Here is a 21,536-nt window from a genome sequence, read left to right on the forward strand (position 1 = left end):
CAAATTCACACTAAGCTGCTTTGGGAGGGGATGGAAATGGGGAGCTTTAAAGGCTGAATCGGTACTACTTGAGTTTATTATGCAAAAAAGTCTGAAGTAAATATGAAAAAAATGTTAATATTTGTTAACAGAGTGCTTAATAAAACCCCTTTTTGGCATTTAAAAAAATTTCTGTTGAGTAACGAGTGGATTCAAGCAGGAGGCATCCCAACACAGGGCTCCTGGAAAGGGACAGAAGTGGACGAGAGTGAGCACACAAGACGCGAGTGGCAGGAAAATCTAGTGCCTCCCGCCAGCACCACTCCAGCAGCATCTGGCTCCACGAAGCAGTGTGTGTGTGTGTGCGTGCGCGCGCGTGTGTGCATGTGCATGTGTGTGCGGGCAGGCTGGAAGCACAGTGAGAATTCCAGACGCGGCTGCCACTCCTAAAGCCGCGGGACGCCTGGCCTGGCAGAGGAGACAGGCTACGGGGGCCGCTGTTCCCACACCGCCGACCAGCACGACCGCTGCTCTGGATTCCCGAGCTGTGTGACGGCTGCAGGTGGGGGAGCTCGGTGGCCGAGGGTCACCCTAGGGGGTCGTCCCTGGGTGAGTCCCGCCGGCGCGTGGGGGGCTGCACGTCAAGGAGGAGACACGCGCTGTCTGCCACAGCCCCCAGGGCTCCCACACACACCTGAGCCAAGCACGAGCGCTGCTCACCGCGCTGTGGGCAGCTTCTGACCCAACCTCTCGGCCGGGATTACGGGGTGCACACACGGCAAAGAGGGGGAGCAGGAGGAGAGGGAGGACACAGGCGAGGGCGAGCAAGGAGAGAGTTCGGGGGGGCTCCTCCGGCGGCTGCGTGGACCCCCACCCCGGGCCCCTGGGCGCTGGGCGCAGGGGCTTGGGCCTGGCCTGCCCCGCGACCGCGGCCAGCACTCCTTCCTGCGAGCAAGGCCGAGAATGCCAACCAGCCGACTGAAAGCCAGTCTGAGTGTGTGGACACACGCTCCCTGAGAGCACCCCCACGAAACTGCCAGAAACGTCAGAGGCACACACAACCACAACACTCTTCCTTTCCTGCATGAAAGTTAAAAAAGAGAATGTCAGGATTTTTACTCATGATTCATGACGACTTGTAATGAATATTCTGAGTGGGTAAAAACTATGCCCGATGTTTAAATAAAACATATTCAAGCTCATTCATAAACGTCATTTATTTGTGTTGTTATTGCTTCCTTCTTAAAGCGCGTTCTGACGGCCTGCTTGCTTACACACCGCAAGCTAAAACACGATGGATGAATCGGAACCTCAGCTATGCGTGTTACACCACCCGCAAAATGAGCAGAAAAACCAGTAAACACCCAGTATATCGTGGATGAGTGGTAACACACCGCAGCTAAAATACGCGTGTGATCTATGTCCATTTCGTAACTTAAATTAGCTGCTGAGTGGTGCAGGACTACGAGCTCCTCCCCGCCCCCCATCCCAACGCAACTCAGCTCCAGGCGGAGGCTGAAGCCTGCGTCCAGTGGGCACGTCCTTAGGACGAGACGTCCTGGGAGCTGAGGGGAAGGATGACGGAGCTCTACACCCGGACCCGGGGACCCAAGAACCCGACTCCTCATTTCACAGGAAGCTGCATGTTACCCCCACGAACCTCTGTCTGTGAGGAGCAGAGCCGCAGTGTCCAGAGGACAGGGTACCTGTAGTTTAGAGCCACCAGGCGATGGCCTGCGTGCTCAAGATTCTGAGGTTTTTGTCAGCAGCAGACACATCACCTGTCAGCACCAGCTGCCAACCTGCGGGCCCAGCAGAGGGTCCCCCTCTGCCCGCGAGCACGGCCAGGTGCGCGGAGCTGCTCAGGCCCAGCGGGAGGCAGCATCGTCCCTATGCCGAAGGGAAGCATAGCTGTTCCTCTTCAGAAGCTCGAGAGCAGCCACCTCTCGATTATCAGAGCAGCCGGGTAGGATTTACTAAAGAGAAAGATCCCCACACTCCCCCATTTAACAGGCCTTTAACCCGTCCATCTGACACCTTTCCACTGGGAAGAGGTGGCAACAGACCCTCACCCTCACTGGGGGTAGAAGTCTGGACGGCAAATGGCTACAAAGTGTCCACGGGGAAAACAGCACTAACTCCCAAGCCGGGGGAGGAGTCGGGACAGCAGGGATGCCGGCCTCCGGATGCGGACGCCCACGGAGGAGCCTCAAGGAGCGCGAGGGCGGGTACAGCCTTGCTCCCCAGGCCTGGGGGCTTCCTGGCACAAGTGAGGGAGGGGACCGTCCGAGAGAGGAGGCAGGCAGACACCGCCAGGCCCCGGAGCAGGATGCATGGGCGGGCGAGCAAAGCTGGGGGGCCTCCCACCCGCTTCTGAACCCTGGGTGCGTGGCTGCTCACCGGGGCCCCTGGCCTCGGTCTCTCCTCCCCTGGTCCTCTGCAGACCGGCTGGACTGCAGGCCGCTGGGCGGCGAGAAGTTCTCTAGCCTCAGGGCGGGGCCCTGCTGCCCGCTTCCTGACCCTGAGCCACCCAGCACGGCCGCTTCACTCCCACCCAGCTGAGCCAGCCTCGTCAAGACCGCCGCGCTGACTTCTGCCCCGTTTTAGGTTTTAATACCTACCCCCCCACCCCAAACACACACAAGGGGTAATAAGCTCCCTTCGCCAGAAGGAAGAAACAATTTTCATACCAGTGCAGCTGAAGGCCTAGACGTCCCCACACTGAAAACCCTCCTTCAAGTCTGGGCACCTCGGGGCCACGCACGGCAGCCCCCGCGGCGGGAGAGGGAAAGTGAGATGACCGAGGAAGCCCCCAGCCTTCCCTGTGCCCCCAGAGAAACAGGGTCTGAGCTCTAAGGAAAAACAACGCGAAAAGAAGTCGAGACACGTGTCTTCACGTCTAGTCTTCTTAGTTCACCGTCTACCTGCCACACGAAGGAGGGTGTTGCCTTGACTTTTTGCAGCCTCTACAGAAATGCCCGCCCTCAGCCTCAGTCTCTCGTCCTGCTGCTGTATTTTCTGCCCCAGCCGGGCTCCGCGTCTCCCGGCAGCCAGGGCCCTTCCCCGTCCCGCCACCGCCGCACCCAACGGCCGCGGAGCAGCCGCTCTCACAGACGCCGGCAGGGGTCTACGGAGCGTCACCCGCGAGTGGAGGTCAGGGTGAGAGAGCGAGCCAGGGCAGGGCCGGCCACGTCTGAGCAGCTCGCACGCACGGCCTCTTCGCCCTTCAGGACGCTCCAGGGAGAAGCACGGCTGCCACCCTGCGCGGCGGCGGGGCCGCGGGGCCGAGCTGCCGAGTCGCGGGCCCAGGCTCACGCCCCAGCACGGGGAGGAGCCCGGCCCGACCCGCAGTCTGGCTCCAGCGCCCGCGCTCACGCTGCCTCCCAGAGCCGCTTCACATTTAACAGAGACGGGAGACGGGTGTCAGACAGGGTCACCGGGTTCTCCACCAAGAGCTGCCGGTGCTCCCTCAGGCCGCCCTGTCCCTTCCCCTTCCGACAACTACCCCGCGCTGCAGCCCGGTGTTTCCAAGTGATGGCTGCGACCCACGGGTGGGCTGTGACCCACGGGTGGGCTGCGACCAGACTTCTACATAAAGTAAATAAATCAGAATGGACATCAGTAGAAAATGGCTCAGAACAAGGAGGACTGTTTCTGTTTTGTTTCTGGGTGTCTGTTTGCAGTAGGTCATGACACCAGATTATTTTTGACTCTGCAGCACAGTGTGAATGGGACACCCAGTCCTCATCCCAGGTCTCACTGCCATGACACAGCAGGTGCCCCAGAAACGAGTCTGTCCAGGTCAGGGTGTTCAGCAGCCAGAGTGAGGTCACTCTGTGGGTCAAGCCTCACTGCAGGCGGCTTGTCTGATGCCCAGGACGGGACACGTACGTGCAGGCAAAGCAAAGCACATGCAAAGGTGCTGAGGTCAGCCCCGCCTTACCCCGACGCCCCGGGTACACGTGAGGGTAGTACTCGTAGTAGAGGTCCGGCTGGTCCAGGTTCCCGAAGGGCTCAAACTCCATCTCGGCATTCTGGAAGAGGCCGAGCTTCACCAGCAGGGCCAGCCTCACAAACCAGAGCTGGAAACACAACACGGCACTGAGACAAGAGGCTACCTGCACGCAGCAAGTGCACACTCCTACTCCCTACTGATCTGATACCAGAACTTGATTTCAAATACATTAACACAAGGGCTAAACTAACTTTCTTTCTTAGCACATCTGCGTAATTACAAGTTTATAAACATGGATATAAAAAGAGAGGCTCCCCGAAGGAGAGCAGAATCCCGCAGGGGCTGGGGTGATGGAGGAGGAGGAGGGACTGAGGGGGGAGGGAGCGGGTGGCGGAGCTGTGTCTGGGGAGGCAGTGAAGGGCATGGCATCTCCCCTGGGAAGGGGGACTGGGGGGGGCGCTGGGCACAGCGAGGGGGGCATGGTGGGGACACAGTTGGCTCTGGTGGCCAGAATGCAGGGCACCTGCAGGAAAACGGTGGAGGTCAAGTGAGAGAGGACAGGACCAGGGCCTCGGAAGTGACCCAAGTCGCCCTCGTTCCACCGAGAGACACGAGGTTCAGAACGCAGCGACAACGCTGGGCACGGAGCCGAGTGAGGCCGCCCTGCTCCGCCCCGAGGCTCAGGGCCTTCGGCGGGGCTGCCTGTGACCCGGGGGCAGCGGGAGGGCCTCCAGCTGCGCAGCAGGAAGGGGGAGAGAGAGCCGGGGTCGGCTCACACGGGCGGCGGCGCCGTGTCCACTGAGGGCCGCCCTGGCCGTGGGGACCGGGTTCAGAGACGTGGAAGGAAAACCTCTGCTTGAGCCAGAGGCCGTGGCGGGGTGGGGGTGGGGGGGGGGGGGGAGGAAGGAGGGACACAGCACGTTTAACGGGGCCCTTGCTCCCCGACACCCCCAGCTCCTGCTGGGCAGACAGAGGAAACAGGAGCACGGCCCAGACCCCCCGCCCGGAGGTCTCCAGGGACCCTCCGCTCACCAGCTCTTCGCAGACTTGGAGAACCTGGGGGTTGGTTTGATTGGGGGTCCCCATAGGATTTAGAGTAACAGGCACCTCCCCGTGGAAAGGCGGGACGTTAGGGGCTTCTGCACCTGCGCCTTCTCCTCAGAGGAGCTTCCTGTCATTCAGAACTCGACTTTCCACACTCCTGATTTTCTGAAAACTTAAGGCCCCCCCCACGCCCCCGGAGGTGGCTGCAGCGGAGCAGGGTCGGGCCGTACCTGCAGGGAGTCTGCCGTGTGGCTGGTCGGCAGCCCGCTCTTGCCGTAGCCTTGGCCGTGGGCCGTGAGGAGCCGCCCGCACAGGTCCACGGCTGCCCTCCAGTTCTTGCAGCTCTGAAAGACACGGGACACGTCACCAAGGGCTCGGCCGCTCAGACGCGCAGGACACGTGCTTCAAGACAGGCAGGGATTAAAGCCTCGAAATCCACCCGCTGACACAACCCGGAGCAGGACTCTTCTTGCAAAGCCCCCCGGCCTGCTTTCCTTTTAGCACGATGACTCTACCTCGTGATTTTTTATCAAATTACTAAACTGTTAGTACATGCTAACATCATATGATACTGCTCCTATGTGGAATCTAAAAAAAAAAGATACACATGAACGTATGTACAAAACAGAAAGAGACTCACAGACACAGAAAACAAACTTCCGGTCACCGGCGGGGAAGGAGGGGGTGTGAGTAAGAGTGTGGGATCAACAGACACACAGGACCGCATATAAAACAGACAAACAGCAAGGACCTGCTGTGCAGCACTCGGAATTGTATTTAATATCCTGTAACAACTTATAATGGAAAAGAATCTGGAAAAGAATATATATATACATATACGTGTGTGCATATATAACAATCGCTGTGCTGTACCCCTCAAACTGACACACTGTAAATCAAATACACTTCCACAAAAAAAACCGTCACTGCATACTAACTAAAATGTTAACCAGCAGTGGTTATGTCATCAGTTTCTCTTCCCCTCTCCTGAAGTGAGGACAGGCTGTTTGTAAGATGAGGACAGAGAGGTTTGGGACTCAAGGACAGGCCGCACACCTGGCGGAAGAGCAGCCGCGCAGACGCGGCCTGGACGTCCCGGCCGAGGAACGGAGGGCGGCCCGTCCACCTCTGCCCCACACGGCGGGGCCCCGACTCTTACCTGACATGCAGGAACCAAACTAATGCCTGTGGAAATGACACATCATTTTGTCTACCAAGTACAGATGTGCACCAGCTACTAGGTGCAGCTGCTAAAGCATGAGGGGAGAGGGCTTGTTCCTGGGGAGGGGGTGCCGGACTGCGGCTCCAGGAGCCAAGGGGCCGCGGGCAGCGTCCCAGAGAGGACGTGTGTGGAGCAGAGATGTATTCATGAGACGATCTGATCACAGCTGCTTATGGATTTTCGAAACATAAGAAATATTTATGACATAGTGAAGATTCCTACTTATTTTATACCCACTATACATAGGTACCCACCACGAATAAAACTTTTAAATGTGTAATAAAATTATTTGCAGTACTTTGCAAATATGAAGTGCTCCATAAATGATTAAAAATAGTAAAATGTATCATATAAAAAGCCTTCAGCTCTTGCTATGATTTTTATACTAAGATGTATTTTCTATATTTCAAACCAGATCACTATTAAAAATAAAGCCAAAACCTACCATCTTAATTATTCATTTTTTAGTAAATGTAAGTCTTTTTACAAGCGGCTTCTTTCCTAACTGAAAATAGAAAGCAGACATGTTTATGCTCCTGTTAGTTTCCTCCCACTGATGACTGAATACAGTCCCTCCTCCCCCCCGCACATGCACAGGTTCTGCATTCAAGGACGCAACCAACCTTGGATTGAAAATATTCAGAAAAAAATTCCTGAAAGTTCCAAGCAGCAAAACTTGGACTTGCCGCCTACCAGCGAAGCTTCACGTGGCATTCCGACTGTGCTGGGTGTTGTCAGCAACCCAGAGGTGACTTAATGGACAGGGGAGGATGTGGGAAGGTTACACACAGATACAGGGACTGAGCATCGTGGGTCTCGTGTCCCGGGGGTCCTGGAGCCAACCCCCACGACACGGCAGGACGCTGTCTCAAAAGACTCTCAGGTGCCACTCTTGACTGCACGTGCCTTTCTCAGGCTGAGCCCTTTCCTGGCTAATATGACTGGTCTGCAGCGGCATGCAGCCATTTCTAAGCGCACTAGCGCTAACCTGGCAGCCAAGCTTCCGGGAGTCAGAGCAACCTGCTTCCTCGGGACAATGAATAACGAACAGCAGGTGGCAGGGGGCCTGGGCGCCTCCTGCCCACCCCCACTCACGCCTGTCTGAGGACTCACCCTGCTCCCCTCTGGCCACTGCAGCTCACGATGAGAGGTGACCAGACGGTTCCTCTAATCTCTAATTTAAGTCTGATTATCTTTTGGTTTGAGAGTGAAACACGCTTATAGAGGAAACAGACAAGGATGAATTTCTTTGTATCAATTTAAAAAGAGAAAAAGGTAAAAAAAAATAAAAAAATAAAAAAAAAAAGAGAAAAAGGAAAGAAAAAAAGGGAAAGAACACAGAGAAGTTGTTAGAAAAGCCGACCGTTTACGATTTATGATTCCCCAGACAATTTCTTTCCTGACAAGATATTTACTTGCTAAAACACAAGTTTACTTTGTACTTCAAAGACACTTCCAGGCACAGGGGTATTTCTGTTCGCACCAAGCGGGATCGACGCAGACAGTCTTGTCCACCAGGGACCTGGCAGCGGTCAGGGGCTACCGACTGTTCCGGGGGGTCCAGGAGAGCCGGGTGAGGGGCTGCCTGCGGAGGCGTGGGCCAGGCCCAGAGCACGGCTAAGGGGCCGTGACACCGCCAAGGCCCGGTGACAGGGGCAAGCCCAGGCCAGAGGCGACGGCACAGGAGGGCGCTCTCCTCGACACTCCTCCCCCCCATCGGGGAAGCAGGAGAGCAGGGCAGGGCAGGAGGGGACCACGGGGCGAACGCGGAGGACGTCCAGGGCTGGCACCAAACGAGCCTGGTCGAGGCAGATTGTGCGGCCAAAACTAGCTGCAGGTCCGCAGGGCTGTGCTGCAGCTCAGAGCTGGGGCTGAGGGGTCAGCTGCCTGCTCGCACGCACGCGTGCGCGCTCGGGCGCTGCAGGCAGCCCTCGCCCCTCGTCTGCCTCGCTCAGCACCGCGCTGCAGATTCACCCACACGGAACGTGGCTCTCGTGCACGCATTTCAACGGCTCTGGATATCAAGGTTTCTAATAAAGCTTTTGGCCAATGCAAATAAGACCGCGCCAGCATTCCTGAACATACCTTTGTGGGCACGTCCAGGAGTTTCCGTGAGCTACGTGATTAAAAGAGGCACAAGCATTTACCTTACCAGCTCCCGTCACACGGCTCCGCACGGCAGCCCTCCCCACGCAGGCGCCCTGCACACACTCCCCCGGCGGCACGTGGTGCTGCCAACCTGCTGGGGCGGAAACGCAGCGCTCTCCTGCTCGCCGAGGCGTCTGGGGTCCCGATGAGGCTGAGCACTTCCCCCCGTTTCCTGGCTGTCTGGTTTCCAGGAGCGGCCTCTTCACATCTCTCGCCCCCTCTCCTGTCGGGCTGTGTCCGTTTCTAATGAATCAGACACCGGTCTTGATGCATATTTCAAACACCCTCTCCCACTGTTTAACGCTGTTTATGGTGCTCTTGTTACACACAGTTATTTTATTTTTTTAATAAATTTATTTATTTATTTTATTGGCTGTATTGAGTCTTTTTTTTTTGCTGTGCGCGGGCTTTTTTAGTTGTGGTGAGTGGGGGCTACTCTTCATTGCGGTGTGTGGGCTCCTCATTGCTGTGGCTTCTCTTGTTGCGGAGCACGGGCTCTAGGCACATGGGCTCAACAGCTGTGGCTCACGGGCTCTAAAGCGCAGGCTCAATAGCTGTGGCACACGGGCTTAGTTGCTCCGCGGCATGTGGGATCTTCCTGGAGCAGGGATCGAACCCGTGTCCCCTGCATTGGCAGGCGGATTCTTAACCACTGCGCCACCTAGGAAGCCCCTACACACAGTTTTAAATCTCAAAGTAGCCAAGGTTATCAATATTTCCTGAAAGTTTAGTTTTTTGTATCTTGTTTAAGAAATGCTTTTCTGCCTGAGTCACTGACTCTCTTCTATTTTCTGAAATTAATTCACTTGGAATTTACTTCTGTGTGTGCTCAGAGGCAGCGGTCACTTCATTTTCCTACGTGAACAACCAGTTAATCCCAGGCCCTTTATCCATCATTTCATTCCGTTCTTCCCCGACACTCTGCCACGTGGCTCTTCCCGCACCCGTGTATTTCCAGGCTGCCCTCATCCCCTGTGCCAGTCCCGCACGGCCCCGTGGTGTGGGGACCGCCCCGGCCTCGTCCTGCTGCTGTGGCGGGGGAGTGGCTCCTGCTTCACTGTCACTCTTCCAGCTGCTGTCCTTGCATGTTTCCAATGAGAAGGCACAGAGGACGCCACCTCCATCACGCACATCAAGCATGCGTGTGTGTGCACATACACGTGCATGGGAGGCAGGAGGCAGGGGCTTATCACTTCTCCAGCCTCAGGAGAGCACTGCCTTTAGCTTTCTGATGGTCTTTTGCTCTTTGGACTTGCCCAAGAGGTGGGGCAGAGCCGGCAGGGCCACGGCCCCTCTCTGTTCCTGAAAAAACGCCGGTGACCAGGGCTGGCCTGTGCGCCCTCCTCCCCGTCTCCCTGCACAGCTCCGGGTGGCCTGACAGGCCAGCCAGATAGCAGGTGTGCGGGAGGGGATGAAGCTGACCCCAGGGCAGGCTGGGGCGACCACCCCCTCGGCCCCAACACCCGGCACTCCCTTCCGCAAGGACAGCCCGCGAAGGCGGGGCCTGGGAGCACACACCGCCTGACGCCTGACGGTAATTACGCTAAGTACAGATTTCTCCAGGGCGCTCTGTGCTGCTTCACAAACCTCACCGTTTTCCGCCTCTAGTTCCCCTTCCTGGTGCTCCTCTTCCATTTTCAGTATTAAATGCCAGAAATGTCTGGTGAAAAAGTTGTTCTTAAAATTAGAACTTAGATATACCACGCTAATCTTTGAGTGCTGGGGAGAAAATCTTACGAAAATCTCACAATTATACGACATGTAGAACTCTGATAGGAGAAAAAGATCTGAACCTGAATATGACTTTTTTCAAACTAGGAAATAAGATATAGACTCTAGTTGAGAAACTGAACACAGGCATTCCACAGCTTCCCAAAGATGAGAAAAACAATCCAGTAAAAACCACTCAAGGAACTGACAGCATGTACATACCTTTCCCACCTACAGAGCAAAGGAAATCGTTAATGCTACATCTGACACCACTGAAGGGGTGAAAACTCCTCCTCCGCAGGCTGTGACATTCCTTTCCCTGTAAGTTACAAGCGCAGAACACTCCGACTTACCCAGGAAAACACGCTGAGAAACTCCTCCCTAGTCTGAAAGACGACAGTGACTATCTTAGGACGTAATTAAAATACCAGGGCAAGGTAGTGGTCTTTTTACGAATACATTTCCCACCTTAAATAGGTCTCCTTGTTGGGACTGTTAATAAAACTGCTACTGGCCTCAAGTATTTTCAGTGTATGAAAAAAATGAAACGACCACATCGATCTATTAACACCAGGAATAATCAAAGAAGGTAAAAAGGCAGCCTGAGAATGACTGACACTGACTGTGTGTGGCTCCCTGTGTCCCTTCTAAGCTCACTGCAAGTCACACTCCAAGTACAGCTGACGGCTCATGACGCTGCACCGCAGCGGTTTCCAAGGCCAAGTGAAGGGAACAGCAGCAGCCCACTGCACCACGGAGGCACGCTCCTCCCGCCGACTCAGGTGCCCGTGGACATGGTCACCGCCTAGACCCGTAACTTCCTCAACAAACGGTGCCACACACAGATACTTAAGGGTCAGCCGTCCTCTCTCCTTTTAAAGACAGAGTATCTCCACATCTTTCCTTCCCAAAGCTTTTCATTCATGCGAATAATTCTAGGGTCACTTCAGTAAAAGAGACCCGACGAGACCTTTCATTTACACACACTAAAAACTAAACGTTAATTGGTTTCAATGTGAAAAAGTCAGCAAATCACCTAAGCAGGTGTTTTTCTTCAAGTCTATGTCCCTCGCTCTCCTCTTTAAGCAAGTGTTTCTTATCGACCTTTTCAAAGACACCTGCTTTTGTAACACCACAAAAGATGCTGTGGGGCAGAGAGTTTCCACAGCCCCCCAGAAGCATCTGGCCACCCAGCCTAACGTGCCAGCGGGCAGAGTCTCCTGCTATTCCAGGACAGGGTCTCCGTCTCGTGTGTGCACTGGCTCCTGTTAACAAATAAAGGCTTCTGTGTGCATTTCTGGGGAATCCACTCATTTAACAATAAACCTTCTATACCAAGTGGAGAAAACAGGATTTTGAGAAAAATCAACATAAAGTTATTTCACTCTAGTTATTTTTGATGAAGCACATGTAATCAAAGTATATACCGCTTCAAGTAATTTGATCCTTTGAAATAATGCTTTTTGAAAAACTGGACTTAAAAAATAGAAAGTACGTTAACATGATGCTCTTTGCTGCACAGGACTGGTTATCTAGCCCAACAAAATTTTATGTACCTGCAAGGGCTTAGGATAAAGTACTCAAAATAATTAACTCCAGGGAAAATATTACGATGGGAGGAAGGACTTAACAAAATAACAGGGAAAATCAAATACATTGTTACTTACAATGAGCTGTTTCAATCCAACAAAAGACTGTTCCACTGAGTTGGCATTTAAGACCTGTCTCTTTGCTGCAGCTTTTTCACCCAGGAAGCGAAGCATTAAGTCTTTAACTGCATCTCCCTTGAAAGAATACAAGAAAAATATGTCAGGACAATAAAATGTTAATTAAACTCAGCTAACCAGAACCCACAGCTAACCAACATTTCTTTTTTCTCCCTTGGTGTATGGAAGTTAAAATGTGGTTATGGTAACAGTCAGACTTCAATTAAGCAGATGCTGAAGTATCACAATCTTTAATAAAATGTGTAGTTTAGAACAGCTCTTTCTTCTGGAAAGGAAGCAGTAAATCACCAGTGTCTCTACCAGGCTTACGTGAGGGGCACATGAAGCCAGGAGTGGGGCCGGGGGCGCGGCGGTGTGTGTGTGTGTGTGTGTGTGTGTGTGTGTGTGTGTGTGTGTGTGTGTGTGTGTGTGTGTGTGTGTGTGTGTGTGTGTGTGTGTGTGTGTGTGTGTGTGTGTGTGTGTGTGTGTGTGTGTGTGTGTGTGTGTGACACCACCCCTGGGAGAAGCACCGAGCATGGCGGGCCCAGGCTGGGAAAGGCCGCACCACCAGCCTCTGCACAGGGGCTCTCTCAGCCGGAGCCCAGGGTTAGACCCGCCTGCACCTGGGCGGGGTGGCTGTGAGGTAGGATGGATGGGCGAGGCCAGGGGAAGAGGGACCATCCATGGCCAAGTGACCAGGACACGGGAAGCAGCCAGGACAGAGGCCCTGGTGTTCAGAGACCAAGCCGTGCCTCTTACTGCCATTGGTGGGGGGGGGGGGAAAGACCTAGATGCAGCAGTTGTACGATTTTTGCTTTCAGAGAATATGGTAAAATAATTCAGATGCCAGAGCCACACGAGCGGCTCACGGATCTAGGAGGGATAATTAAAGGAAAGAATGAAAAGAGCTCAGACATACGGCCCCACAGAGCTTTGCACAAATGCAACTCCTACCAGACAGAGAGCTTTATTGGAGCCAGAGGAACTGCTGCGATCCAGGAAAAGGGCAAATCACATCTTAGCACCGCGAGGGAGGGAGGGCCAGTCTCACGCCTCCGTCCTTGCAGTATCCTCAGTTAATGAGACCACTCTGCGAGGATCTCCTGCCCCTTAGGATGCCCTGTTAGTTGACATCTGAGTCAGCACAGGAGGCTCCTGAGACAGACATCTCACCCCTGAAAGCCCAAGGACGTGACAGACCCTCCATGCTCACTGGAGTGAGGGGAGCAAGCTTCCTCCCCAGAAGGCTGTGTGAGCTGCATGGGGTGGGACCCACTGAGACGCCCAGGGACTCCTGCAATCAGCAAGCCTTCAGGCAGGGCCTCCTGATCCTGGGCGGGCATGGAACGCGGGGAGATTGAGCGCCACTGAGTCAGGTGCTGGGTCTCAGCTCACGGGGGGCGGGGCGGCTCCCCTCCCGCCGGGTGGGAGTGGCTTCAGCGGTGTCTCCTGGGTTTTAATGCACAAAGTCAAAGCAGGACCCGGAAGAGCTGACTCACAGAGCACAGGCTTTGGTGGGGAAGCCCGACTGCACACGTGGTCACGGGCAGCGGTGCTGAAAGGACAGCGGCCCAGCGCCCGCCTGGGCGCCGGGCTGCTCCTCCCGGGAGTGGGCGCGCTCTGTCCTCGCAGCCCAGGGGGAGTGAAACCACCCGAACAGACAACATCCCAACAAACAAAAACACAAAACAAACTCCAAACTCGAGGTCCCGGAGACGCTGGTGGGACGTAAAACGGCCATCCTGGAAGACAGCTGGGCTGCTTCTCAAAGCGCTCCCCGTAGATTCACCACGTGAGCCAGCAGTCAGCGGGCCCGTGCAGTTCAGACCTGCGCTGTTCAAGGTCAACTGTTTGACAGTAGGAAGGAACGACGCACTGACACGCCACATACAACACGGATAACTCGAACACGTTATGATAAATGAAACACACCAGTCATGACAGACCCCGTGTTGTGCGACTCATTTGTACGACGTGTCCAGACAGAAGAACCCACAGAGATGGAAAGCAGATTAGTGTCGCCTGGAGCAGAGGTGGGGGTGAGGGGGTGGGAACTGAAGACAAAAAGGTTTGGGGCTTCCTTGTGGGGTGAGGAGCATGTTCTACAAACTGACTGTGCTCATGGCAGCACAACTCTGTCAAAAACGCGAAAAACCACTGCACTGCAAATTAAATGTGAGAATCATGTGGTAGGTGAACTGTATCTTAATTAAGCTGTAAGAGCAAAACCAAATCTAGATGGCTTTTTTTAAGAGGCCCTAAACAAAATCAGTATTTAAGAGGAGGTGTTCACAGGTAAGTCAGCTCCAGGACGGTTACAAAACGGCTTGCACGGGCCGCCCCAGACCGTCCCCGTCCACGCACATGTTCAACCTGGGTCAGCATCCTTCACACCTGGAACCTCAGAAACGGGAGCCGGGCCCACCTGTGAGTGCGGTGAACCGCGGCAGTAACTTCTGCGCCTGCGCATCGCAGCGTGACGGAACCTGGGCTTCTCGTCCTCACGGGAACAACGGGAATGCGGAACACACGGACGCAACAGGTGTTTTCAGACACAGAAAAGGATGTGATCTGAGACAAGGGAGACGATGAGTGGAGCTCTTGGACCCAAAGGCATTTTTTGGACCCGGAGCGGGGGCAGGGCACGCAGAGCACCGTGAACTCGCCAGTGGGGACTGGCCGGGAGCGGGGAGGGCAGGTGGCTGGACTTGACAGTCAGAGAACTGGACAGGACAGAGCTGCACAAAGAGGGGGGCTGGAAATCCGCATGGGGCCTCGCATAAATAAATCTTAAAAATTATTACAGACTTCACATGGCAATGATACAAACTGGAAGACTGTGGAAGGGCACCACCTTGTAAACACACTGCATTTCCAGCAGAAGAAGACAACAGTGAAGATGAAATATTTTCAGACGTAAAGGGGAGAGAATTCGTAGCTAGCAGACCTGCAGGAAGAGGTATGTCTTCCTCCATCCACAGGTTTTCACAGCCTGCGGGCTTCCCCGATGGGATTCCTGTCAAATCCAAATTGCAGGAAGGGCGAGGAGGAGGAGTGACCGAGGGGACAGAATCACGCAGGGCGGTGGGGAGGCTCAGCCTCACGCCTGGACGTCGGGTTTCCAGACCCACCAGCAGGGCCAGAGCGTGCGGAGGCCCCAGGCCTGCCACCTTCCCTGCACCTCGTTCGACCTCTACCACTGACATTCTCCGGCCTCTAGTTTATTTACCCCTTCGCGCTCTCTCTTCCTCCCTCACTCCCTCTCTCTCTTCTTACTGAACAAGCTTCATACAAATATTCTCCAACTTCCATTCTTTACGGGTTCTGAAAATTTCTGAATGATCATTTCCCCACAAACTTTACATTCACTTCTTGAAGAACACAGGCCATCTAAGACTCTAATTAGTTAAAAACGCGAACGTTCCTCTTTTGATGCTACGGTGATTGGATGAAGTGCTACATGCTCACCTTTACTGCCTTTAGCGAAACTCAGACAGCTGTAGAAGCCACTTCACAAAGAAACAATTTAACACTTTTTCCCTTCTCCAAATTTTATCCTACAGGAAGGAATTTTTAACTAGGTACCAACAGGTGAGCAATTTGGAGAACCTTCCATGTGTTTTAGAAAGCTGACTTAGAACAACGCTGCAACAGTAGTAGGGGCACAGGGAGAAACTCTGAACAGGTGAATGCGACAAACGCTTGGTTGGCATCTTAAAAGCTTGGTGTGCACAGCGAGTTAACAGATGTGTTTACCCCGATCTTACGCCCTCTGGCAAATAAACACAACACTTCCAAGGTAAACCACACAATTCTTCTCTTCTATCCTGGGAATGAAAAGTTCTTTGAAGGATAACATAAAACTGAAGAGACAGGTGAAGAAACACGCAGCACCTTTGTTCTACGGGAAAGTCAAAGGCATTTTAGGAACTATTCTGAATTCATATTTCAATTTACTGTGGGGTTTCCAAAACAGTCACTATAAACGGCACGAGACCCGGAAGGCACTGCTTTAGGGTTTAAGGGAAGCAGAGGGGAGACACACCGTCTCCTGCTGGCTGCTAGCGGGGGTTCTGCCCCGACCCCGCTGACGGGCCTGATGCCCTGCTTACTCCACAGCTAGCCTGGAAGCGCCAGCGCTGCAGAGGAGCTACCACGGAACCCGTGCTTCTCTCTGCTAGAAAGGGCCTCCGTGTCTGACGCACTCTGGGTTAAACGTGCCCCAAGCCTCAGCACTGTGTTTCCCAGCTCAAGAATGACCGACAGGCTGCCCTGCGGGACACCAGCAGCCCCCGCAGGGCATCTGGTATCCCTGGCCCCGTCCACGGAAGCACACGGGCTCAGTCCAGCCCTCCAGGCGGCCACAGTGGGACACCTCTACACGGTTCCAAATGCAGCCCAGGGGCCTGGGCCCCAGCACCCTGCTGGGAACTGCCAGGTTAAGTCATCAAATCCTGAACAGCATGCACCCCTGCAATCAGAGTCCGTAAGTGGGATTCCCTGAAAGGAGCCTGTGACGGTAAATTGACATTCAGTGTGTTCTGCCTGAGAGGTGGCAGGGGCCGAGGATGGTGCCGGTTGGGCAGAAAGCCACCAGGAAGACGCGCTTCAGGAGCGAACGCGCAGCTGAGACAGACGTGCAGAGTATCGGGGATCTGCAGCCTTCACTCTGGTTACCGAGAAGAACAGCCCACTGGCCTCACCTCTCCAGCAGCCACTCTGCTTCTCACAGGATTCAGCCTCAGGGCTCAGGGCGCCACGGCCTGCACTGGGCTTTCTGACCCAGGGAAGGGTGACTCCTTCCCCGGGAGGGGCTGCTGAGGACGGCAGGGCCCGCCTTCCGTTCCCGGAGGAAAGACCCACGCAGGATCTCGGGTGGCACAGACACTGCTGAGCCCAGCTGCAACCTGCATGCCATCAGCTACACCTGCCGTGCAACTGAGCTAACCTCACGCGGATGTACACACACACCTACAAAGATGTCATCACGTGAGGCGGGCTACACGCCATCGTATAAAATACGAACCTCATCACGTGTTTGCTATAACATCATTTTTTTTCCACAATAAAAATATTTATTTCAATATAACATCATTTTTAATACCTACATATATATTCCACTGAAAAAAACAAGCGGTATCAAATGCATCCCACCAGCCTGCTGATAACGGCCTTTCAGACGCTTTCAGAGGCCCGCAGTTACAGACCTCACGCTGACGGGCGTCCCAGAAGCTGGGATTTGTACATTCATGACATTATCTCCCTATAACTGATTCCTAAGGGTGTGATTTCTGGGTCAAAGGACACGCCCATTTGGATGTGCATTTTACAACTTTACTTAAGAAAGTTTGTACCAAATTATCAGTCCCATTAGGGCTGCCTCATCAGGCTGCTTTCTCACATTATAACAAACAGGGAATAATGATAAATAACTTAGACAACAGAAAATGAAAATACCTTTATCACCTTTGATTACTGGTACGACTGAACATCTTGATACTGCTATTAACTACATGTAATGTTTATATATTTTTATGATTTATTATTTCAAGAGACCATTCGTATCTTTTTTACCAAACCTATAAGAACTCTTTCTATACCAAGCACATTGTATGTAATGCAAACATATTTTTCCGTATCTAAAAAAAAAAACCAACAGGGATTTATCACATACTAGAGCTCAAATGTCACAAATAAACTGATCATACAAAGTTTAGAACTACTTCAGAGAATCGTGATGCAAATACCTTGCTGGTATTAATTTCTAAGACTCTCATTAGTACCTTAAACACATTTTATCAGAGAAATCAACAGGGTTCCAAATTACCTAGTGACATCATAACAAACACTCTCGCCATCAGAACCATAGGAACTGCTGAAAAATGAGGGTTTTTCAATCCTCGAAAGGTCTTTTACATATGTACACACATAAAGCAGAGACAGGTGAAGAGGAATGACCTGTCACATGGGATCACCGGTCTCACTGAGAAGCATCCCAGCCCACGTCTGCCCTAGAGCCCCTCCGCCCTCACCTGGATGTTGTCGAACTTGAGGCCCGGCATGGTGAGGCCCTCCCTGTCCACGAACACCGCGCTGCACTGCTGGGCGGCAACTGCAGCCAGCACGCTCCTGGTCGCCTCCCCGGGGATCCAGGCGTCGTTTCTCCGGTCCATCTCGCTCATGCTCAGGGCAGTGGCAAAGGGGTCCTCGCTCCCGGCAAACACAGCCTGGATCTGCGAGAAGGGTTTTGGAGACTGAGGCATTTCCAGAGAAGCTGAGGAAATGCCGGACTCGGACCTTTCCGTCCCTGGGGAGTAGGAAGGGTCGGCAGAGCCCGGGGAGTTTCCCCCCACCGGGCTCGCGGTGAGCGGAGACAGGCCTTCCGCAACCGCGGGGCCGGCGTTGGGATTGCTGACGGAGATGAAGGTGGCGGTTGTGAAGGAATCGAAGAAGTCTGAGGCCAAGGAGCTCGTGCCGCTCGTGTCGCCAAAAAACTTGCTCAGGCTGGGGCTCGGCTGGACCACCTGGGGAGGGGTCCTGGTGGCCGCCTCGCTGGTGCCGCTGAAACTGGGCGACTTCACCATCTGGGACTCGAAGCCATCGCGCAGGGTCAGGGGCTGGGAGCCGGCGGGCGGCGGCCGGCTGAAGATGGTGCACACGGGCACCGGCTCGTCCTTGGGGGACGGCTGCCGGGGGGACACTCCGGACGCCAGCCCAGCCGCGGGCGCCCTCGCATCCCCTGGGCCTGAGTCCTCTGCACCCTCGTGCTCAAAGGCGGACAGGTCTTTCACTTCTTCTTGCTCCGGGTCTTCCTTCGACGACGCTCCGCTGTCGGGGGTCATGTCTGAAACGTCTCTGGGCGTGTCCTCTCCACCACTTTCACCGCCATCACTCAGAGCACCCAGCGCTCCTTCATCCACGACGCTTTCCAGTCTGTCACCTGCACTGTCTTCTGCAGGCTCCACGGCATCCTGCAAACAGCCCAGGTCCCCTGCATCGTCCTCGCTGTTGTTCGGAGAGTCAGAGATGAGGACGCTCTCCATCATGGGCTCATCAAGCTTGTCCACGAAATTACTCGAATCTTCTGACCCAAACTCGTCTCCACCGAGATCGATGGTTTCCTCGTGATAGAGGAGCTGCCCCTGATCTTCCTGGGGCCCCTGCGGGGCGATACTCTGGGCTGGTCCCCTGGCTGGACCGCTCTGCTCACGCGCTCCCTGGCTGGCACCTGTAGTGTCCTCCATGGTCGCCTAGAGCAAAGACAATATATGCAACCTCATCAGCTTATGTCTCAGTTACTTTACAACGATTTTATCTTATTGGAATTGTTTTTTAATTTATAAAAATGGTGAATTCATGTCCTTATAATGGTGGATACAGGTCACCATACACGTTTGTTCAAATATATAAAACGTACAGCACAAGAGCGGACCCTGAAGGAAGCTAAAGACGTTGGGTGACTATGATGTGTCAGCGCAGGTCCATCAGCTGTGACAAACGTGCTATCGACTACAAAACGCTTATCAGCTGTATATTCACATGGTTTAAAACTCAATAGTCTCCATTTCTCCAGACATTTACTTATTTATTTTTGCGGTAAAACAAAAATACCATCGTAATCATTTTTAAGGGTACAGTTCAGTGGCACTAAGAACTTTCAGTTTGTTGTGCAACCATCACCACCACCCATCTCCAGAACTCTTCTCATCCTGCAAAACTGAAATAAATAATACAATAAACACTAACTCCCCATTCCCTCCCCCCTGCCCCTGACAACCGCCATTCTACCGTCTGCCTCTGTCACTCTGACTGCACAGGGAGGGACCCTAGACGTGGTTTTTATGGAATGACATGGTATCTGTCCTTTTGTGTTTGGCTCATTTCACTTAGCCCGATGCCTCAAGGTTCACCCATGTTATTACATATGTCAGAATTTTCTTAATTTTAAGGCTGAGCAATATTCCATTGTGTGTACCTACCATGTTTCTCCATTCCTCTGTTGATGGACACAGATGACTCCCATCTTCTGACTACTGGGAATACTGCTGCTGTGAACACAGGTGTACAAGTATCTCTCTGAAACCCTGCTTTCAACTCTTTTGGGTAAAAACACACAAGTGGGACCGCTGGATCATTCACGTGGCAGTTCTATTTTTAATCTTGTGAAGAACCACCCAAACTATTTTCCATTGGTTGCACCATTTTACATCCCCACCAAGAGGGTAGAAGGTTCCAATTTCTCCACATCCTCACCAGCACTCACCAATTTTCTGTCTTTTTGATAGCAGCCATCCTAACGGGTATGAGGTCTCAACCTTTTAAAAGCTACTCATTCTTTAAGATGCAGCTGAAGTCCTGCCTCTGCCCTGAAGCCTTCCCCAGACACACAATGACCTCCTCGTCTTCCCCCGAGCTTGTAATGCTGCACTTAATTCTGGGGATGAGACCGCAAGACAGCAGGAGCAAAAGAAAAAGTAAGAAAAAGTCATGCTCCCTGGGGCTGAAGCCAGGGGCAGAGAAACCAGGTGGCATTTATTGGCACCTACTGTGTACCTGACGTTCTAAGTGTTTTTCTTACTTCATCCTCTGAATCACCCTAGGAAACGTCTGCTATCATTTTCTTCATCGTACAGGTGAGGACACTCAGGCTGAGAGAGGCAGGCAGCTTGCCCAAACCACATTGCTAGTAAGTTGAGAAACCAGGACCAGGTAAAGCTGAAATGTTGGGTTGACGCTGGCTGGAGGCCACAGAAACAAAGACTTGGAACTCTTCTAAAAAAAGTATTTGCTCCTTTTAAGAACTTTTGGGAGCAAAAGTTACTGTATAAAGTTCTACTCTCATAGTGAACAAATTCAAGTTAAGGAAATGAAGACTATGATGAAAAGATGTCTGCTTTTTCCAGAAAAAACACTGCATTTTTGACCTCTAAAAACTATAGTTAGACTATACTACAAAATGACAGTAATCAAAACCATATGGGGGGCTTCCTAGGTGGCGCAGTGGTTAAGAATCCGCCTGCCAATGCAGAGGTCACGGGTTCAATCCCAGCTCCAGGAAGATCCCACATGCCGCGGAGCAACTAAGCCCGTGTGCCACAAAAAAAAAAAAAATATGGTACTAGCACAAAAACAGACACACGGATCAATGGCGCAGGATAGAAAGGCCAGAAATAAACCCATACACTTACAGTCAATCAACCTGTGACAGAGGCAAGAATACACAAGGGAGAAAAGACAGTCCCTTCAACAAGTGGTGCTTGAAAAACTGGACAGCTACAGGTAAAAGAATGAAATCAGAACATTCTCTAACACCATACACAAAAATAAAATCAAAATAGATTAAACACCTAAAGGTAAGACCGGATATTATAAAACTCTTAGAGAAAAACACAGGCAGAACACTTGTTGACATAAATCGCAGCGATGTTTTTTTGGATCTGTCTCCTAAAGCAAAGGGAAAAAAAAGCAAAAATAAACAAATGGGACCCAATTAAACTTAAAAGCTTTTGCAAAGCAAAGGAAACCTTGACAAAACGAAAAGAAAACCTACTGAAGAAAATATCTGCAAATGATATGACTGATAAGGGATTAATCGCCAACATATATAAACAGCTCATACAACTCAACATCAAAAAATCAAACAACCCAACTAAAAAATGGGCAGAACTGAATAGACATTTTTCCAAAGAGGAAACGCAGAAGGCCAGTGAGCACATGCAAAGATGCTCAACATCACTAATTATCAGGAAAACGCAAATCAGAACCACAATGA

The 21,536-nt window shown here is 52.7% G+C and overlaps 1 protein-coding gene across 7 annotated transcripts in view; it reads right to left on the minus strand.

Moving 5' to 3' along the window:
* Nucleotides 1-21,536, minus strand: part of TRAPPC12 (trafficking protein particle complex subunit 12) — a 54,674-nt gene that overhangs the window by 26,741 nt on the left and 6,397 nt on the right. For 3 of the 7 annotated variants that reach the window (XR_009054642.1, XM_057741310.1, XM_057741312.1), the window contains 5 exons: nt 19,744-19,812; nt 17,797-19,014; nt 11,726-11,842; nt 5,209-5,322; nt 3,923-4,061 (listed from right to left, as the gene is read on the minus strand). Coding sequence is in view for 6 of the 7 variants with exons in the window: in XM_057741310.1 (XP_057597293.1) it covers nt 3,923-4,061; nt 5,209-5,322; nt 11,726-11,842; nt 17,797-19,014; nt 19,744-19,746 (1,591 nt within the window). In the remaining variant the exon portion in view is untranslated. The remainder of the gene's footprint in view (nt 1-3,922; nt 4,062-5,208; nt 5,323-11,725; nt 11,843-17,796; nt 19,015-19,743; nt 19,813-21,536) is intronic. The other 4 variants (XM_057741311.1, XM_057741314.1, XM_057741313.1 and 1 more) reach the window with 2 other exon arrangements.

The sequence above is a fragment of the Hippopotamus amphibius genome, chromosome 7 (genome assembly GCF_030028045.1).
Source record: "Hippopotamus amphibius kiboko isolate mHipAmp2 chromosome 7, mHipAmp2.hap2, whole genome shotgun sequence".
Classification (NCBI taxonomy): Eukaryota; Metazoa; Chordata; class Mammalia; order Artiodactyla; family Hippopotamidae; genus Hippopotamus; species Hippopotamus amphibius.